General features: G+C 40.5%; 1 protein-coding gene across 1 annotated transcript in view; it reads right to left on the bottom strand.

Moving 5' to 3' along the window:
* The window catches only part of edil3 (EGF like repeats and discoidin domains 3), a 366,806-nt gene that overhangs the window by 260,493 nt on the left and 84,076 nt on the right, over positions 1 to 22,237 (bottom strand). Inside the window, exon 2 of the mRNA XM_008103010.3 lies at positions 10,856 to 10,984. Within this exon, the coding sequence (XP_008101217.1) occupies positions 10,856 to 10,984 (129 nt within the window). The remainder of the gene's footprint in view (positions 1 to 10,855; positions 10,985 to 22,237) is intronic.

Below are 22,237 nucleotides of genomic sequence, written 5' to 3'. Positions count from 1 at the left end.
AAATGGCCGCCGCCGCCGCCGCCTCTCCTCAGCTCAGTGCATTAATTAATTGGGCCTTAATGAGCCCCCTTCCAAGCCAAACCCACCAGAGAAACACCCTCAATGCAAACCTTGCAACGTCCTTCTCTCCTTCTTGGACACAAAGGCAAAGGGAGGAGGCACTTCGGGTTCCCAAGCGACCTGAAAAGAGCCATAGAGAAAGGGAGAGCCAGTGCGCATGCTCCACCCTCCAAGGCACACAAGGGGGGAGTTCGCATGGGAGCCGGAAGTGTTGGGGCCTCCGTCCCTCCCTTGCTTTTCCTCTTTGGTCTCCCTATCTTGAACACAGAACACGCATGAAAAAAAACACGCCATAATTTCACAATATATAGTTTAAATAACAAAAGGAAGAGGAAGGAAGAGGCCCGGGATGCGAGGGGGTGTGGGCCAGGCCCGTCCTCGGCTGCTCCCAGGGGCCCAGATTCGCACCCTCCCTCCCCCCAATACAGGTCTCCAGTCCATACCACGCTACATGAACTTGAATGGATACTGTGGTTGTGTTGTCGAAAGCTTTCATGGCCGGGATCACACTGTTGTGGTATGTATTCCGGGCTCTATGGCCATGTGCCAGAAGCATTCTCTCCTGACGTTTCACCCACATCTGTGGCAGACATAGAGGTTTTGACGTCTGTGCGAAGCTAGGCAAGTGGGGTTTGTATATCTGTGGAAGGTCCAGGGTGGGAGAAAGAACTCTTGTCTGTGGGAGGCAAGTGTGAATGTTGCAATTGGTCACCTTGATTAGCATTGAATAGCCTTGCAGCTTCAAAGCCTGGCTGCTTCCTACCTGGGGGAATCCTTTGTTGGGAGGTATTAGCTGGCCCTGATTGTTTCCTGTCTGGAATTCCCATTTTCTGGGTGTTTCTGGGAAGGTAATGGCACTCCATGTAGTCATGCCGGCCACATGACCTTGGAGGTGTCTATGGACAACACTGGCTCTTGGGGTTAGAAATGGAGATGAGCACCAACCCCCAGAGTCAGACATGACTGAACTTAACGTCAAGGGATACCTTTACCTTTACCTACACACACACACACACACACACACACACACACACAAGCAGGGACTATATATATATATATATATATACACACAATATATATCACACACACCAATTTAACAAAGTTTCAGCCACAAAAACAAAGTTTCTGAAGTAGAACAATGACTTTCACAGTAAAGACAACCCAATTTAACAGGAAATAAGACTTTCAAACCAGGAACAGATTTCTGCAATTATTAAAAAAAGGTTTATTATAAAAGCTATGAAAATTCGCCAAAAATCAGAGGATAAGGGAAACGTTCCAAATTTTGGTGAGCTATCAGTGTTAAATGTGTTCTACCACTGTACCAAGTTTGAAGAAGATCACTCAAAAAATGAGGGTGGGAGAGTCCTGTAAAGTCCTCTCCCTCTGTGCTGTTTTTGGGAATTGCGCATGCGCGTCCGCCATTAACGAATTAATTTCGAAATTAACGAATTTTCGTTAATTTCGAAAATTTTTGGGGGCCAAATTCGTTATTAGCAACAAAAACGAAAAACTGCCCCCTCTAGTTTTGAAACGAGTTTAGAATCAAATTTTTCATGGATCGATCAAGCCTAATGGACACATATCCCTAGACAAGGCAATATAGCCCTGGCTACTGCCAGTGGCTATTATTCAAAACTAGTGGTCCTTCAAGATGTTTAGTACATGTGATACTTTTGTTTTTAGGGTATATACAACATGACTATATATATATCTTCAAGAATATTAAATTGCTCCACGTTTGACCAAAGAAAACAAAACTAAACCTTTTCAGGCTTGAATTGTATGTCATGAGGAAGCTGGCATACAAACAAAATAGATAAATACATTTTAAAATGTTATTTTTCCTCTAAAATTATCCAATTTACCTATTTAATTTATAAAGTAGTCTTTGTTCTTTTTATATATGCCTCCTCAAAGGAATAACATTTCTATTGTTATAGTTAACATCTTTTGTGTTTTTTTCCAGACCGTCTACCAATGAATGATTTAAAACTACATAGGACTTTTCATGCTCAAATTAATAAATTGGTCTACTGTACCTGTCATTTTTTCTTGTTTCTGAAAAAAAATACTTTGAGACTACCGCCCACACACATTATTCACAGGCATTCATTCATTTTTTAAAAAAATGGGTCAATTTAATAAACCTTTTTTATACCAGTAGCTGATCAAAATCCTTATTAATGTATCACTAAACCTATGGGGTGGGTGGAATGGTGGGATTTCTGTGATGTGAAAGTGCATTTTTACTTTTACTAGTTTTTTCCATGAAATTCTAATATTGTTGCATTCATAACTCAAAATAAATGTATTCTCACCTTTCTGAAAAGTTCCAATGTGTTTTAGGTATCACCTGATATTTTATTTGCAACTTTATAGGCTCCATCTACACCCTTTCTATCTTGCTTTCAGTACCTGCTCAGTACTTTCAACACCTGCTTTGGGGTTCTTTTTCAAGAGAATCACAAAAAAATTCAGCAAGTGCTTTTGATATCTGTGCAAGAAATGTTTTAGCAGATGATTGATCACAGTTACATATTTTATGGAGATGATGTGCAGAAGAAATCTTCACATGAACATAAAGATCTTTTCTTCTTTCTCTCTCTCTCTCTCTCTCTCTCTCTCTCCTTTTTTAAAAGTGAAGAGCTATCATTTTGTCATTTCAGCTACTTAGATCATCCGATGCAAACTATATATCCTTCAAATCAATTATATTTTACAAGCCTGGAGAAACCTTGTTTTCTGTGTCTTTACTTCGGTAATGTCTTCCCCAATTTTAAATGATGTTTGGAAATGTGTTTTCATAGCTGTATGAGACTGTATTATAACAATAAATAATTGTGAGACACAGGCTTTCTGAAATGTGTCACCTTGCCTGCTGCCCATTAAATGTGACGGAAGGGAATCAGTGGTTACAATGTGACTATTTGGCAGGAAACTTAAGAGATTCAGCTCAGGATTTCACAATCTCTCACTTTCCTAGTCTGACCGTGAAGAAACTTAGTTAAAGAGTGCTGTAGTCACATTTGCAGGGGTTAGGGGTGTAGATCCCTGTGAAAGTGGAAAAGCCGTGCATATAATTAAAAATCACAAATGATAACGGACCTACAATTGGCTAGGAAAAACATTTTTGGTCACATGTAGAATAGCTGTGGAAGCAGTGGCAATCCACAAATGTTCAAACCTGCAGATACTTAACCTCAACATGGGGAAGGGTGACTGTATTGTCATAAAGTTTATGGATCAAAATATTTGCTGAAAAGTAAAACAAAACAAAACAATCCTTTCAAAAATCTAGCTGATGTGGAAGATCCAGGAAGAGGTAAAATACAATTTTCCACTTCAAAAGGAAAGGCAGAGCAGCTAATTTAAAATAAGTCGTAAACAAGCAAGTACCAGGAGATGTTGAGTTTGTACTCATTTTGATTAAGTCTCTCTGAGAAATACACATATGAAAAAAAAGCTGGGACTTAGTGTTTTTCACACTGATTCTTGCTCAAAAATGAAGGTATGCCAGCACTCCTCCTGACAGCTGATGCTGGTAAATTAGTGCGTGTCACTGAAATGTGCTCATTATGCTTTTAGATTATATCATAATCACTTCCGTTGGTAAAATATCCTCCTGTCATCTGTTTACTGTAGTGGCCTGCTGCTACCTTTGCTGAAACACATACACAGTGAGCTTTCTGATATGTGTATCTTCTTTCATTTAAGTCTATCCTTTTTTCCTATAGAATAATAAAAAGTACCATTCTCCTATTTTTTTCCCTTTTGATTGTCCATCCCCACAGAACATCTCCCACCAGGCCAATGCAACCTTTAGTCACACATAAACAAAACACTTATGAAAGAAAACAAATTAAGACAAAGGATGACAAAAGAGATGATACAAGGGTGTTTAAGAGGAAGGGGGAGGTGGGTGCTCAAAGAAAAATGAATTCCAGATTAGTATATTATCTTATGACTTGTACAATAGAAGGAATATTGATAAAATTGACAAAATAAAAAATTATTGAAAACAACACTTCTATGATGTGTATTATTGGGCACCACATTCAGGAAGGTTATTAACAAGTTAGAACACGTCCACAGAAGAGCAACCAAAATGATCAAATGTTTGAAAATCAAAACCTGTGAGGAATGGCTGAGGGAGCTGAGGAAGTTTATCTTGGAGAAAAAAAGACTGTGATGGGACATGATAGTCATGTTTAAACATTTGAAAGGATGTCAAATTGAGAAACATTGTTTTCTGCTGCTCTGAAGATTAGGACACAGAGATTGGATTGAACATTAGGAAAATCTACTACTCAGCAGTGGGATATGATGCGTTGGAATGTGGTGGAATCTCCTTCTCTTGAAGGTTTTAAGCAGAGGTTGGATGCTCAACTGTCAGGTGTGCTCTGATTGTGCATTTTGTGTTTTGATTTTATGTTTCTGCCTGGCAGGGGGTTGGACTGGATGGCCCAATTCTATGATTCTAAGAGATTTTCTCTCTCTTCACCCAAATCATCTCTCTTATAGAGATGGGGGAAAACCCTTAATGGAATGAAGATTATTGTCATAATCATCCATTCTGCACTATTCAAGTCACTCAGTCAGAGAAAATGCTCCTTGCCTTTGAAAATTGCCAATTTGAAAGGAGATTCTACCTGAACATTAGGAAGAACTTCCTAACCGTGAGAGCTGTTCGGCAGTGGAACTTTCTGCCACGGAGTGTGGTGGAGGCTCCTTCTTTGGAGGCTTTTTAGCAGAGGCTGGATGGCCATCTGTCAGGGGTGAGAGTGGGACGCAACTCCCAGACTAATCATGAGTAAACGCGCCGGTGGGCCGCTTGAAAGCTCCGGAAGAAGAGACGATGTTCTTCATTCAATAGTCACGTTGACACCGCGATAGGGAAAACTCAATGTAGAACTTTTATTTAAGTTCAAGAGCTCCCCCCAAGCAGGTGTTTGACTCACCAAATCTTCCCAGAGAATGGAGCTGTTTCAACATCGCACCAGATGCCTGCCTCCCCAAAACTTCCCGAGGGAACCGATTTAGCCACAATCACCTCTCTCCGCTAATCTCGCGCTTCTCCTTAAAATCTGCCTTTGGGAGTGATCTGTTTTGAGAAAAGCCCTTCTATCAAACACCAAACTTTCTGGAGAACCAGGCTCTATTTCAAGGGCATCTCTAATTGGCTCTGGCACTGAAATGTCAACAGGAGACATCTGGAAAGGGACGGAATCTTGCTGAGATGGAAGAAAGCCCAAATCCTCTTCAGTTTGATCTATGATGGCTGCAGGGTCATGGGCCAAAGGTGCCTGAGACATCACACTGCTATTGCTGACAGAGAATTTCAAAAGAAACAGTGGGAGGGGGAGCACCATTTGAAATATATATTTTAACTAAAATATGTCACATTTTCTCTAGTAATTATGATATATGCCTTGCTAGCTAGTGGATTCTTGGACCTATCATCTAAAAACAAAACATTTTGTCTAGTTATTTGGGAAAGTCCACTGCATGGGGATTGTAAGAGCAACCAACTAGAAGGAAGAAGTATTAATTGTTGTATGCTAGTGTTCACTTGATGACAGAAGGTTGCATATTTTCAACTTTGGGATGCTATCAATTTAAGGACTCGCCATTGGCTACGGTTGCATAATCACTACTTTCTTTATCCCAGAATACTGAAAGGGTCCTTTTTCAACTTTGGAGATTTATTTATTTATTTATTTTATTTACAGTATTTATATTCCGCCCTTCTCACCCCGAAGGGGACTCAGATCAGAGTTTCTATATGCCTTTGAGATTGTGATGGTTAGAGCATCTTGCAAGACTTAGCTGTGTTTAGCTTGGTAGATGTTGAGCCAGTTAGGCAGTCATTTCTGGTACTTCTGCCTTGGGTGATCATTCAGTGAACCAACAGAGTGTGTGACAAGTTGTGTAGGTGTATCCTGTAGCTGCTCCCATTTACCCGATTGGCCTCATTGAGCTGGGCAATAACTTGGAAGGTGAAGGCAATATGTGCCTCTTTTAAACAGCTGAGTTATACTAGTGAAGACAATGTAGCTGTAGGGACCCATGAATATGAGCTCAATCAATCTGTGCTTACATAGTAGGCTTACCTCTGTTTAATTTACAAATGAGATACTCTTTGAGTGTGAACCAGGAAAAGAAAATGATAATTCATATCTGGTATTAAATACATCATTTCAAAAAGAACCACACCCAGTGTGTCCTTAATCTGCTACCATGGAGACAGAATGCACCAGGGACATTATCAGTCTCATTGTGGGTTTCCTCTCTTGAACTCTGATTTACTGACAATGAATCATGAAAAGGAAGGCAAATGGGCTGACTCATGAATCCCAGACAGATATTGCAGACCTGGCAGACAGTAAGACTTTCTCCCTTTCCTTATTAACTGGTAAAATTCATCTGGAAACCACTGAAATATAATGAGCAGCATGGAACTTTCTTGACCAACTATAACTGAACTTCAAAGTGTTCCTTTCCCTTGACTTCTATTTTTCTTCTACTCTGACTGGGCTGCAAATGCTTCATTTACCTCACAAGTCAACTGCATAAGTTTTGTTATTTCAAAAAAAGAAAAAAGAAAAAGCTTCTTTCCACCACTGAAAACATATAGGAAAAAGCTTTAAAATTATTTCAAAAACTTGTCTCTGCCTGCAACCTCCTGATAACTGATATATGTAGTCTGTGAAATCTTTTGACATCTTTGAAATGCTAATTCTACAGCTGCATTCAGTTGAACCTATTATTATTACTTCTGAACTGTTATCTCTACTATCAAAAGTCCATTTATGTCTATTGGTCTGGCATCAACTGCTCCAAAAGGCCTCTTTGTGCATTATGCCAGCCATGTGGAGGCCAATGGAAATATATTCTACATAATCACTTTGCCATGCTCTGAGTGTCAATTTGCATTACACCTTGCCAGGTAGATTTCCTGAATTATTCATAGAGCTCCCATGCAAAGAACAGAGATGTGACTTTCACTCTGGTGATGAAGAACTGGCCTAAGACATTGTGGTAGTTAAGGACAGTCAATAAAGTCATTCTTTGCTTATTTCATTTATAATTATAATAACAAAAAGGCAACTCTCTCTTTTCACCATAACACCATTTCTGAATATTATGCATATTTTTCCACCGACTTTCTTTTCAAACTTAAAAGTTTTCTAATGATTTTGCAAAATGCATTAATTCTTCAGTACTAATTTATTTATTAAATTTATAGTCTTCTTTTCCCTTATTTAAGACCTTAATGAGCTTAAATCATTAAAATACACTGAAACAATAGAGCTAAAACTATCAGTAGTACAATTAATTTAAATTACTAAACAATCCACTTAAAAACAACCAGAAGCTTCTAGCTGTAATACAAAACTCTTCTCCCAGCCAAGTAATATTTTCTGAACATCCACAACAAAGAATTTTCAGTAGAATGACCTAGCACGTGAACCACTTAAGCTTTTGTAGACTCCACTCTATCAGATGAACTGGACTGTAGACTACAAAAGTTTGTGTTAGACATTTCTGTTTATTAGCATCAATGCTGCTACAAGATTCCTTTATATCTCTTTCTTTTGAAATGGTGAGTAGACTGTCCTCCTAATCACCATCATCATTTATATCCTGCCTTTTTGCCAAGAGTAAGACTCAAGGAGGTTAACAACATATTTAAAACAATACCCAAGTCTAAATAAAAGCATAAATATGAGATTTAAAAACAAGTAAACAATGCATGCATTAGAATGTTAAATATTAAAAAATAGTAAAATGCAACTGAATACAAACTCTTTAAAAACCTTACAAAGAACACCACACAGCCCTATCTTAATAAACAAGAGGCACAAAAATGCTTGTTTCAGCCAATGGAAAGACAGCAAGGATGGGGCTACACTCACTTTTCTGGAGAGGGAATTCCAAAGTCTTAGAGCAGCCAAAAGAAAGCCCTCTACCTTGCTCCCACCAAATAAGTCTGAGAATGGGCAGAACTTAGAGATACTATTCTGAGGGCGTTTCTAGACAGTGTCAAAATGCAGGTTTTAAAAAGTGGGTTTAAAAATCCCAGGACTTGACAAAACGTCCAGACACAGACCTGTCAGTCTCAGGAAATGATCCCTACCATCCTCATACCTTTCTTTAAAGTGAATTTTACAAATCTGCAGGATGGACGGGGGGTCATCCGGTGGAAGGTTTTTTAAAATTGATTCCCCGAGATGTGCTGAACCTTATATGCACTCATGCAGAGATCTAAATGTACACACAAGCAGATTTCATTTTCTCTCTCCTTGCCCAATTGTAAATTCAAGCTCTGTTTAATATTATAAAGATCAGAACAAAAGCATGCTCGCAGAGTTCTAATTGCTTTCCAACTGTGCTTAGATTGAGCCACCTGTGTGACCATGGCTCTATTTTTGACAGCATGATCAGCTGTTTTGGTCTTTTAAAATGCTCACATGCACTGGAGCCATCCATACCAAGGAATAGGAAGGAAGTCACATGTTTTCCATTACTACAGAGATATACTGTCATACAAAGGAGCACATTTGTTTTAGCCAGAATTGGCTTTTAACTACACTTTTTAAATGCACAAACTTTCCTGAAGTGTCATTTAGCTGCCCTCCCACCCTTCTTCTGGGTTTTTAGTCAGTTGTAGAAGAGCCCTTAGTGCCTCTTCCTCTGGCCCAGATTATCTGCTTTAAACTGGACTGCATGAGTCTCCACTGTCAGGTAATCTGGGATAAGCAGATAATCTGGGATCAGATCCTAGAATATAGGGGCAGTGTGAAAGGTGCGCCAGAAACTGGTGCTAGTGGATTTCTGTCTGACTTCTTTGCCATTGGCCTGTTGAGTCCCTCAGGGATGATTTCAGAATGATACCATGCTTGATAGTGTCAAAATCAACTGAGAGGTCGAAGGGACACTCTCCTTCTCTTGCCCAAAAATGGAAGTTGGAAGACTGACCTATAGTCATCTCAATATAGTAAAATCCAAAGAAGGAAAATCAACCAGAGCTTCACCAGGATCATTTGCCAAGAAACTTCCCAAGAACTACAGGAATCTATCCAGACCCATGAGTATCCTGGAGCAGACCATCTTAAGTGGTTCTGAACCCTTGCAGAACCAATTAAGTCTCAACAAATCAAAATGTTATTTGAAGGGACAGTTCCAATCCCCTAATTCTCGCTCTCTCTAACTCCCCTATCTGTACATCCCCTCCCTTTAAAAATATTTTTAAATTCATAAAAATATTAAAAACACAACTGACTTCTCCCCACACAAGCCAACATAGATATCAAAATATTCTAACATACTTTTAATACTATCAATTTTCACTATAGACAAATATACTTAAAATTAAAACATACTACAGTAGAGTCTCACTTATCCAAGCTAAACGGGACAACAGAAGCTTGGATAAGCGAATATCTTGGATAATAAGGAGGGATTAAGGAAAAGCCTATTAAATATCAAATTAGGTTATGATTTTACAAATTAAGCACCAAAACATCATGTTATTCAACAAATTTAACAGAAAAAGTATTTTAATACGCAGTAATGTTATGTTGTAATTATTGTATTTACGAATTTAGCACCAAAATATCATGATATATTGAAAAAACTGACTACAAAAATGGCTTGGATAATCCAGAAGCTTGGATAAGCAAGGCTTGGATAATTTACGACCTGGAATGAGGAAGTGCCGTCAGTGTGGATGATGAAGCAGCTGCTCCCCCCTGTGGCCAGAATCGAACATCCCCTCAGAAGAAGGTTAACTTGCCTCTGCGTGTCTCTCTCTGTCTCTGTTTGATGTGATTATGGGCATTGAATGTTTGCCCTATGTGTGTTATAATGTGATCCGCCCTGAGTCCCCTTCGGGGTGAGAAGGGCGGAATATAAATACTGTAAATAAATAAATAAATAAATAAGTGAGACTCTACTGTACTAACAAGTAACATTAATACAAACAATTTGAACATTTTTACTAAAATCCCATCCTTCTAATCTCATGATGTATATGTAATTACACTTTTGCAGCTCTTCCCCTTGTATATTCCCCTTTATTCTCAGCTTACTTCAATTGCTGCAAACTCAATTCAAACTGCAAAAGTAGTGTGCATTTATTTAACACAGAGGGAGAAGAAGGCTGAAATATTTTGCCTGAGTACTCAGACAAAAGCAAAATGCTTCAGCATCTCCTAAATTGTGGGGTTCTCCTCATTAAAAATATCACAACTAAATTCTTATGTCACTTGTGATGTTATCACACTAGGGCTTTAAAGTGGGAAGCCCCGCATTTCTGCTGCCTGCAGAATTCTGGGAAATATAGCTTAGGGTGTGGTCTTTTGAATTTTCTCCTTCCCAAACTACATTCCCCAGAATTCTGCAGGTGACAGAAATGCATTATCTGTGAAATGTTGTAAAGTGTGCTATGTCTTGGAATGAGATTCCTCATCTATGTTTTTAAGGCCACACACCTATAACTTTAAAAGGAACTAGTAAGTTAAAATTGCCCTATAGAAGACTGAAGTTACCCCTCATTAAATTTCAGTTATAACTTTATTGCCTAATAGAGCTAATGGTGGCATTTGTTATTAACTGCTTTTAAGCTCTGATGAAAAAAATGAGTTTAGTCCATAAAGAGTAAAAGCTAAGGCACTAGAGAAGAACAAGATACTAAATGAAGCATTTAAAAGCATAGGCTATTTTCTACTTATTCAGAAATGAATTATGTGTACAAACAATTATTGCTTTTGTTGTTTTTGTTTGCACTTACCAACCTCCACAACACTAGAACAATTGGGATCTGAGAAGCCATCAGGACATTCACAAGAGTAGAAGTCATCATCCAATCCTGACAAACAGATGCCTCCATTTTCGCAAGGACTGGAATCACACACATCCCCTGTGAATTAAAGAAAGAATCTTACAATCATCTGAACAAATAATTCTAAAAGTTATGATGGCCAATACAATAAATACAGGCTCACTTAAAGACAAAGGCAGGCTGTTTTTTTTTTAATGTCTAAGTAACACCTCAGCAACAACCAGAAAAATTACTTAGTTCATTCTTTCTTTCTTTTTTATTTTTTTTCTTTCTTTTTGTTTGGATATAGTTTTTAAGAAGTTGTTGCTGTATGCCTTCAAGTGGTTTCTGATTTATGGTGATCCTAAGACAAGCCTGTTATGGCAGAGTTGCCAAAAATTAGGGATACTGGAGATCACAGAGATCAGCTTGATGGTAGGGATAGCTTTTCCTAGGTGGGGAGGAGAGAAAGAAAAAAGCTGTTTCTGGAAAGGGAGATTTGATTACTCAAGTATAAGCTATGTGTGATGCCTCATGGGCCTTGTAGTCCTGTTCTTAGTACTATCGTGGCAGATGAAGATGAAAACATGGGGTTTTCGCCGATTCAACAAGAGCCGGAGTCCCTTCACCTGCCGGATGTTGATGTTTGCCCTCAAGAATTCAGTAAAACTGGCCTTGGGCATTACTCCCCTCCGTTTCCCAGGAAGGAATCTTACTCTAGAGACAGAGGAGTTAGAGAAGCAAATCGGAGGAGTTTACGGATCGCTGCCAAACAACAGGCTGATTAGGCCTGCTTCCCTTGGGAAATTCTAAGGAGTCATGCATCTGGACAGAGTTGGGTTTCGCTTCTCGTTCTCTAGGGAAAGAGATTGTTGGCGGGAAAACGAGACCCAATATAGATGTTTGGCGCGGGAGATTCTTTGCGGAGTCAACAGATCAGCTTCAGGAGTGAGATCGTGTGTGGACTTCATAACCCCAGTTCCTTGCCTCCCGGATCACGTATTCAAGTTTATGCATCGCCTTGCTTTCGACCACGGACCTTGTTCCAGGATCCACGGATTACCTTGTTTCTAGTCACGGACCTAGTCAAGAACCAAGTTTATTTCCAGCCTTATTGTCAAGCCTCATTGGACTTCTAAGACTCTGACATTTCCCCACACAATTGCTTGGCAAAAGTGTGTGTTTCTGTCAGGACCCAGGCTGCAGAACACCAATAACCATGCGCAGAGACCAGAATCTATCTAATATCTTTATTAGGGAAATATATAAAGTCAATAAAAATAAGTGTAGAATATAGTTCAGAAGTAGACCTTTCAGGAAAGGTCAAATATAGTCCAGGAAAACAATGTCCAATATGTGATATTAAAGTCCAAAGTTATAATCCACTTCACCGAAACACACACTATTTGGCAAGCAATAGTGTGTCCATAGTCTTTGAGGCTTAAGGTAAATCCGAAGGAAACTGGAAAACAAGGCTTGAATCAGAGAAGCAAGGTCCGTGGTTTAAAACGCAAGGCAAGGCAAGACTTGAAACTTGGCAAGATCTGACTTCCGGTGGCGTGACAATGGCGACAGGCTGGGTTCACCTGGGCTCTGGGTGAACCAACCGCGAGTTTGACCTGGTAGAGCTGTAGCTCCCTCTCCTCCCTCGGATCGAGTAGGGAAGAGACGCCGGTATCTTTGGGTACCTCCGACGGCCCCAGCGACCCTCACCCCTCAAGGGCGAGGATCCAGTGGGTCCGGAGGGTCAAGACCGGCGGGTCGACGGACGGGAAGCGGAGAGTCTCCACACTATCTGCCAGCCTAACCACGCTACATTCGCTGACACAGAACAAAGGGTAAGCTAACGCTGCCTGCAATCTGTTTATAAACTGAATAGTCCGAAGTAGAAACATTAATTTCAGTCAAAGCCAGTAGCCACGGCACTCAGTAGTATTTAATTGGACACTAACGGAATAACCAGACATAGACTTAAAGACCTAACCAACAAACGAACAACAAAACAACTAAACGAATCCGCGTGGTTTTCCTCTGCCAGACGAGAGGAGAAGAGGTGTATAGTGAAGAGTTATATATATATTGAAGAGACCTTACAGCTGTTAGAGGGGTCCCGCAAAGGAGAGAGTGACGTCTGGGCTGGCAGGAGTGTCCTTGGCGCCATGATGTTTTGTCTACAGCCTGCCCTTCTTTAAACAAATAGCAGGAAGGAGGCGCTGACGCAAGCTGTGAACGTAAAAACCCGGAAGGGACAGGACGGAAAGGAACTCAGGATGAGGCAAACGTTTCCGTGCGGACCCCATTGAGCAGAACACAGGGCGAAGGCAATTAAAGTCCAAGCAAAAGGAGTATAATAAACTAAAATACCGAAGAGAGGAACCAAGGAACGAAGCGGTAAAATAAAGCGGTGAAGAAAAGGAACGGATCGGGATTAAATAAGCAGGAGAGTGGTAAGGGGGAAAAAATAAAAATAAAGTAAAATATAAAACGGGAGAAAAAAAATTAAAGGAAAGCAGTGAGGTACCAACCTAATCCCGGAAAAATATTGATCATCGCCGCCTAGGGACAATTGCTTGGTGTATATATCAAGATATCAATATATATGTCCCTATCTTCACCAACTATAAATCTGATATAGAAACCCATTTAACCCTGGTGTACAAAAATAAGAAGCAAGTGCTCCAGATTCCTCATCAGAGATATTAAACAGTAACTACTTAGAAAGATAATTTGTTGCAATGGCGACCCCCAAATGGAAAATGGAGAAAGATAAAATGGACTCAAGATTGAATGTAAGAAGGTCCTCTTTACCAGAGGAGGGGGGCCTAAAAGATATTTTGAGGGAGATTAAGAAAATTTCAGAGAAGCAGGATTTAATGCAAAATGAAGTCCAAATGATAGCCAGGAAACAAGATCTACAATACAAAACATTTCAAGAAGAAATGGCAGATCTAAAGAAAGAATGGAGAGAGGAGATAGGTGCTATGAAGCAAGAAATTATAAAAAACTCCAATGATATAAATGACTTAAAAATAGTAAATAGGAAGAACGAAAAAACACAATCTAAATTGCAAGAGAAAATTGAGTCCATGGAAGAAAAGGGGAAAAAACTGGAAAAAATACAGGAAAGACTGGAATTACAGGCACTGGAATTCCAATTGAGATACAGAAACGTTCAAGAGGAGGAAAAGGAGAATATAGGTTGGGTGATAACACGCTTAACAGCCCAACTATTACAATGTACAGATCAGGAGGCCTGTGGGCAAATTGATAGAGTTTATAGAGTGCAATCAAATTTTACCAAGAAAAACAAAGCAACCAAGGATGTCATTGTACACTTTTTGAAAAAAACTACACGTGATGAAGTGTTAAGAAGACACGCCCGAAATCCAATTTGGTATAAGGAGAGGAAAGTGATTATCTTAAAAGAATATCCAAAATCGATACTAAATAGAAGAAGAAAGTATTACTTCCTCACCGACGAACTCAAGAGAAGACAAATTAAATACAGATGGGAGAAATACGAAGGCCTGATGGCAACTTACAAAGAGGATAAAATATGGATAACCACGGAAGAAGAAGCCAAAGACTTCTTTAGAACCTTAAAGAAAGACGTAAAAAGCAACAGAGTCTCATCATCATCAGACAGCGGTAAAAACCCTAAAGAAACAAAGAAGAGAAGATTCGACTCGCCCAAAGATAAAGATCAAACAGTGGCTGAGTTGGATTTAAATACGGACCAAGACGACTCGGATGAGGGAGATCCAACAGAAGAGGAGAGAACACAAAGAGATGAGTAAAGTCTGTTATCAATTAAAATGTTTTTCAAATAATCTTAACGGGTTAAACTCACCGAATAAACGTAACAGACTATTTAACAAATTAAAAAAGGAAAAGTATAATATCATAGCAATACAGGAAACACATATAGCCCTCAAACATATAAGCCTCCTAAAGAAGGGATATCTAGGTCAATCCTTTATTGCAGCAGACAAGGTAAAGAAAAGAGGGGTAGTTCTATATATAGATGACAAATTCCCGGCCAAAGAAGTATTCAAAGACAATGAAGGTAGAGTAATTGCAGTGACTATAGATTTTGAAAATGAAAAAATATTGATCTGCAATATTTACGCGCCAAACGGCCCCAAAACAAAATTTACTAAAACATTGAGAGAAAAAATTAGCAACACAGAATTTGACCATATGATACTCCTTGGTGATTTCAATGGAGTATTAGATGTAAAGCTAGATAAAACAAATAGATCAAAGAAGGTAAGAGAAACAACTTCCCTACCAAAAAATCTTATAGTTTTAAAAGAGGAATATGACCTAATAGATCCATGGAGAGAACTAAACCCAATGAGCAAAGATTATACACACTTTTCCAACAGACACCAAGCGTGGTCCAGAATTGATATGATCTGGACATCTAAATCATTGATGACAACAATATCTGATATACAAATTCGGGCCAGAGACATATCAGACCACTGCCCATTAACAATGGTAATAAATAAAAAACACTGTTTAAAGAAGTGGAGGTTAAATGAAAACTTATTAAAGCATAAACAAGATGTTAATAAAATCAACGCAATGATTGTAGAATACTTCAGTATAAATGATAATGGTGAGACAAACCCCCAAATCGTATGGGACGCCTTTAAAGCTGTTGCAAGAGGATTCTTTATACAACTAAATTCCAGCAAAAGAAAGCATAAAGACCTAGAGTGGAACAGGTTGAATAAAGAAATTGAAGCAAAAGAAAAAGAATTAAAAATCAACCCCAAAAATCAGAAAATAAAAAGGAACTTAGCGCTGTTAGCTAAAATGAAAGAAAGATGGGATTTAGAGGAGGTGGCCAAAAAAATCAAATGGGTCAAACAATATGCGTTTGAGAACGCAAATAAACCAGGCAAATGGCTCGCCCGGTTAATAAGAAAGAAGAAACAAAATAGACAAATTATGAAAATTAAATTTGAAGAAAGAATGGTAAACTCGGATAAAGAAATAAGAGAGGCCTTCCAAAAATTTTACGTAAATTTATATTCTAAAGATAATATAAATCCTGAGGCCATAACAGAATATTTAGGGAAACAAAAACTGGACAAAATTACAGATGAACAAAGATTGGATCTTAATAAGGAAATAACAGAAGAAGAAATTCTCAAAGCAATAAAAAGTTTAGACAGTAACAAAACGCCAGGGCCTGACGGCTTTATAGCAGGTTTTTACAAATTAGGACAACCGGAAATGATCAAATTCCTAAAAAAATTAATGAACCAGGCTTTGCAAGATAAAGTTATCCCAGAATCATGGAAGGAGGCCACAATAATAATGATACCCAAAGAAGAGGCAGATCTATCCGAAACCAAGAATTATAGACCTATTTCGCTCCTAAACACAGACTATAAAATTTTTACAAAAATCTTGGCCAACAGACTCAAAAAATTCCTGAATGGGTGGATAGGGGAAGACCAAATGGGCTTCCTCCCCTCCAGAACCATTAAAGACAACGTAAGGGTAATACTAGACGCAATGGAATTTTATGAACAGCATAACCAAAGAGAAGTAGGCTTTCTTTCTGTAGACGCAGAGAAAGCCTTCGATAATTTGAACTGGAATTTTTTTAAACTCTTATTTCAAGAATTGGATTTAGGTACACAAATTCAAAATGGCATTAATAGCATCTATGAGGACCAATGGGCGAAAATTCAAATAAACGGTCAGGAGACAGACAAAATTGTAATAAGCAAAGGCACGAGACAGGGTTGCCCTCTTTCACCCTTAATATTCATCATGGCTTTAGAGATCCTGCTGAAGGCAATCAAAAAAGATACAAACCTACAAGGCATTAAAATTGACAACCAGGATTATAAATATCGTGCCTTTGCCGATGATGTTATTTGTATTATAGAAAACCCAATTCAGAATATCCATAAGTGGATAGCAAAAATTGACGAATTCGGGAAGGTTGCCGGTCTCAAAATTAATAAAAAGAAAACAATGATGCTTACGAAAAACATGTCCAAAAGGAAACAAAAAGAGTTACAAGACATCGCGGGTCTGGAAACACCACTTAAACTAAAATATTTAGGGATTTGGATATCTGCAAAAAATAATCAATTATTAGACCTAAATTATACAAGAATCTGGAAGGAAATTAAAAACGATTTGGAAAAATGGAAAAACATTAACGTCTCACTATTGGGACAAATAGCAATTATAAAAATGAATATCCTCCCTAAACTTTTGTATCTTTTCCAAAATATACCAATTATAAGGAGTACAAAATTATTTAAGGATTGGCAGAAAGAGATTATGAGATTTATTTGGAAAAATAAAAGAGCTAGGATAAATTATAACATTATGATTTCACGAAAAACTCAGGGAGGATTGGGTGTACCAGACCTTAAGCTATACCACGATGTGTGTGCTCTTTGTTGGTTAAGAGATTGGGCTAAATTAGAAAAAGTTAGGATCTTAAATTTGGAAGGCCATGAACTAAGAAAAGGCTGGCATGGTTACATGTGGTACAAAAAAGCGAAGATTGAGAAACAATTCGGCAACCATTTTATCAGATCGGCTCTTCTGAGAATATGGGATAATTACAAAAGTCGCTTCCACACAAAAACCCCACTATGGTTGTCCCCTATAGAAGCAGACCATAGACGATTATTAGGTTGGAGAAAATGGCCTACATATAGAGAATTGTTAACTGTAGCAAATGATAAAAGGATTCCCCCAAAATTGAAGGAACTAACAAAAATACAAGAATTTAACAAAAATGTATCTTGGCACCAGTATTTCCAAATGAAAGAAGCTTATAAAAGGGATAGCCTGGTGGGTTTTGAGCAAGAACCAGGATTCTGGGATAAGTTTATCTCTATTGATAAGAAAAGTATAACTGTAATGTATAACAACTTATTATCCTGGGATACAGAATCGTCGAGAGTAACAAAAGCAATGACAACATGGGCAAAAAACATAGAAAGACCTATCCAGATGCATGAATGGGAATCGATTTGGAATAAGAAAATGAAATACACTTATTCGGTCGACCTGAAAGAAAATTGGCTCAAACTTATACACAGGTGGTATTTAACTCCAAAAAAGATTGGCTTAATGTACAAAAACGCGAATAACAAATGTTGGAGATGTAAAACCCAAACAGGTTCCTATTTCCACATGTGGTGGAAATGTAAAAAATTGGGAAAATTTTGGACTGCAATATTGGAGGAAAGTAATGTTATATTAAAAACTAAATTTATTAAAAAACCAGAGCTACTCCTACTAGGCTTATACAATCCTAACGATAAGATCGATCCCAATACAGACAAACTCTTCACTTTTTTTATTACTGCAGCTAGACTTGTGATTGCAAGACTATGGAAATCGACACAGATACCAACAAAAGAATTATGGTTAGATAAACTACTGGAAATCAAGAATATGGACCAATTATCCTTTTTGATCAAGAGAACGAATGGAACAATATTGAAAGCTACCGACTGGACTAGTTTTGAGGACTATTTAAAGAACATAGTGCATATAAGTAAAGATTGATTCATAAATGGAAGAAGATGCATAAATGGAAGTCAACCCATACACTCACACACCACCACCACCCTCACTACCCTTATCCCCTCCCCCCCCTATCCCGGTGTCTCTGTTAAGTTGCTATTGTGTTGTTTCATTTTTATTGTTTGTTTGTCTTTGTGCTTTGCTAGTGATAAACCCCAATAAAAATTATTTGCAGAAACTTGGCAAGATCAAACTTGAAACAAGGCAAACATGAATCAAAAACTGAGTCCATAGAAGTCCATGGTACAAGGCTGGGCTGGAAACTTGATCTGGGATCTGGGAACTGGAGTACGAAGTCTACACACGATTTCACTCCTCAAGCCGACGAATTGACTCCGCAAGGATTCCTTTGCGGGCAAACACCTATATAGGATCTTGTTTCCCCGCCAAGGAACACTTTCTCTGGGGAACAAGAAACGAAACCTATACTGTGTCCAGATGCATGACTCCTTAAAGTTTCCCAAGGGAAGCAGACTTAATCAGCTAATTGTCTGGCAGCTATCCTGGCGCTCCGGCGAGTCGCCTCTCGAGCGCCCCTATCTTGATTATAATAATCCCGGCGAGAAAATGGGGGAGATTTCTGCTCAAGGCTTGTTTGGCTGACTTCTTGTGGGCAAACATCTTGCAGGTGCAAGGGCTCCAAATCTGGCAGAAACGGTGGGAAACCCAAGTTTTCCTCTTCATCTGCCACAATAGTACATGGAACGGGACTACATGGCCCATGAGTCATCACAGTTTCGGTCAAGTGGATTAAAAACTTTGAACTCTAATATCATTTATTGGACAATACATTTTTGGACTAAATTTGACCTCATTTAAAGGGTCTGCTTCTGAACTATATTCTTCACTTGTTTTTATTGCTTTTATATATTTCCTTAATAAAGATATTAGATAGAGACTGGCCTCCGTGTATGGTTCTTGGTGCCCAGCTGACAGAGGTCTGACAGTTTGACTCCGCCACACACAGCACCAAGCAACCTAAGGCCAGTATGTCTGTCACACCAGGAGCCGGAGCGGGCGCCCCGGCCCCAACGCCCAGTTACACCATTTCCCAGGATGAATTCAACCGGATCCGGGACGTACTCCAAGAGCAGGAGGGAGAAATACGGGGCTTGAAGGAACGTGGAGCCCGTCTCCCTGCCCTAGCGCTACCAACCAAGTTTTCCGGAGAAGCCTCCAAGGTCCATGTCTTCCGTTGCCAGTGCCAGGCGTACTTAGAAGCCCGCCACACCGAGTTTGCCCAAGAAGATGTCAAGGTGGCGTGGATTTTCAGTCTCCTAGATGGGCCTGCGGCCACTTGGGCGACGGCGCTGTACGATGCGGGTTCCACACACCTAAACACCGCACAGCAATTTCTGAACCATTTGCGAAAAACCTGGGGGATCGAGGATGATGAGGAGGCGGCCGGCCACAAACTCCGGCGCCTCTTCCAAGGGGACAGACCATTGTCCCAGTACATAGCCGAGTTCTGGGTGTTGGCTCAAAACACCGGCTGGAACGATGTAGCCCTCAGGGGACAATTTCGCGAGGGCCTCAACCTCGAGATGCAGGAAGAAATCTCTAAGGCAGATCCCCCTGGGACTCTTGAAAGACTCATCGCCCAATGTTTACGGGCTGAAATCCTGCTCGCCAATAAGAAACAGTGGCTCCAGGGCCAGAGTGGAAGAGCCGGGGTAAGGCCCTCCACTTCTATCAGTGTACAGCCACGTCCAGTATGGAGACCACCACCGCCAGCCCCTGGTCCCATGGGAAGCGAGGAGGAGCCGATGCAGTTGGGCAATGTGCGCCCCAGGCTTGATGTTGCTGAAAAGGCCCGCCGCCAACGTTTGAATCTGTGCTGGTACTGTGGAAATGGGGGCCACTTCGCCAGGGAGTGCCCAGCCAAGAAGAAGCCCCCCACCCGTCTGGCGGCGGCGGCCTCCGCGAAGGCGGAGGCAGCCGAGGCAGCTGGAACAAAGCCGGCAGGGGAAGCCAGCAACCGGGCGTAGAAGGGCTCGCCAACCCGGTCAGAAACTCCACTCAAGAGCCGCAAACGGGGGTCCTATTTCTTCTGGTGGTCACGCTGTGGTCAGTGAAAAAGGGACCCGTCATGATCCATGCCATGATAGACTCTGGAGCAACAAACAATTTCATCGATAGAGACTATGCTAACTCTCTGGGAATACAATATCATGATTTCAAGAACGCCCGGGTGGTACAAGCCATAGACGGCCGACCCCTAAAGACAGGGCCAGTAAGCCAATGGACCGAGCCCACCAGAATGTGGATAAGGGAACACATGGAAGAAATCTCCTTCTTTGTTACCGAGGTTCCTCATTTCCCCGTGATCTTGGGCATCCCGTGGCTGACACTCCATGACCCAAACATCTCCTGGTCCAACAGAGAACTGCAGTTCGCCTCAAGGTATTGCCAAAATCATTGTCTAGTAGCCAAAGTTTGCCAAGCCACAGGTGCAGAACTCATTATCACCTTGCCCAAGAAATATTCGCACTTTTGGGATGTATTCAATGAAAAAGAAGCCGAGAAATTGCCCCCACATAGACCCTATGACTGTGCCAATGACCTGGTGGAGGGGGCCCCAATTCCGCGAGGACACCTCTACTCCCTGACTGAACCTGAGCAGGAAGCTCTCAGGGAGTTTATAGAGTCAAACCTCCTTAAGGGGTTCATCAGACCCTCTCAATCCCCAGCCGCTTCCCCAGTGATGTTTGTGAAAAAGAAATCAGGGGACCTACGCTTGGTTGTGGACTATCGGGCACTGAACAACATCACAAAGCGGAACCGCTACCCATTGCCACTGATCTTGGACCTATTGGACCGACTCCGAGGGGCCAAGGTTTACACCAAACTGGATCTCCGCGGGGCTTACAATCTGGTTCGCATAAGAGAGGGGGACGAATGGAAAACCGCCTTCCAGACCAAGTTCGGATTATACGAGTCCCTAGTCATGAATTTCGGTTTATCTGGAGCCCCCGCAACGTTCCAGCACTTTGTCAATGATATCTTCCAAGACTATCTAGATCAGTTCTTGATCATATATTTAGACGATTTCCTGGTGTATTCGAGAACACAGACGGAACACGACCAGCATGTCAGAATGGTGTTACAACGATTGCGGGATCATGGACTATATGCCAAGTTAGAAAAATGCGCCTTTGATTTGCAAGAAGTAGACTTCCTGGGATACCGCGTCTCGCCACTAGGACTATCCATGGACCCGGCAAAGGTTTCGGCCGTATTGGAATGGCGGGCGCCAACTAACAAAAAGGAAGTACAGCGCTTCTTGGGGTTTGCAAACTACTACCGCAAATTCATCCCAGATTTTGCTCGCTGGTCTGACCCAATCACCAGCTGCATCCGAGGGAAACAGCCTTTCCGCTGGACAGAACAAGCTGAAAAAGGGTTCCAACAGCTAAAGCAATTATTCACGACCCAGCCAATTCTACAGCACCCTGATCCTAAAACCCCTTTTGTTGTGCAGGCTGACGCCTCCGATGTGGCAATAGGGGCTGTGCTGATGCAACCAGTGGGAGAACATCTCCATCCTTGTGCCTATTACTCACGCCAACTAACAGCCCCAGAAAGAAACTATACCATTTGGGAAAAGGAGCTCTTAGCCATAAAGGCAGCCTTTGAAAATTGGAGACAATGGTTAGAAGGGGCCAAATTCCCCATTGAAGTTCATACTGACCATCGGAATTTGGAGCACCTAAGGACCGCACGAAAGCTAAACCAAAGGCAACAACGCTGGGCTTTGTTCTTTGAACGTTTTGA

The sequence above is a fragment of the Anolis carolinensis genome, chromosome 2, assembly GCF_035594765.1.
Source record: "Anolis carolinensis isolate JA03-04 chromosome 2, rAnoCar3.1.pri, whole genome shotgun sequence".
Taxonomy (NCBI): Eukaryota; Metazoa; Chordata; class Lepidosauria; order Squamata; family Dactyloidae; genus Anolis; species Anolis carolinensis.
This window is presented reverse-complemented; position numbering and strand designations above follow the sequence as displayed.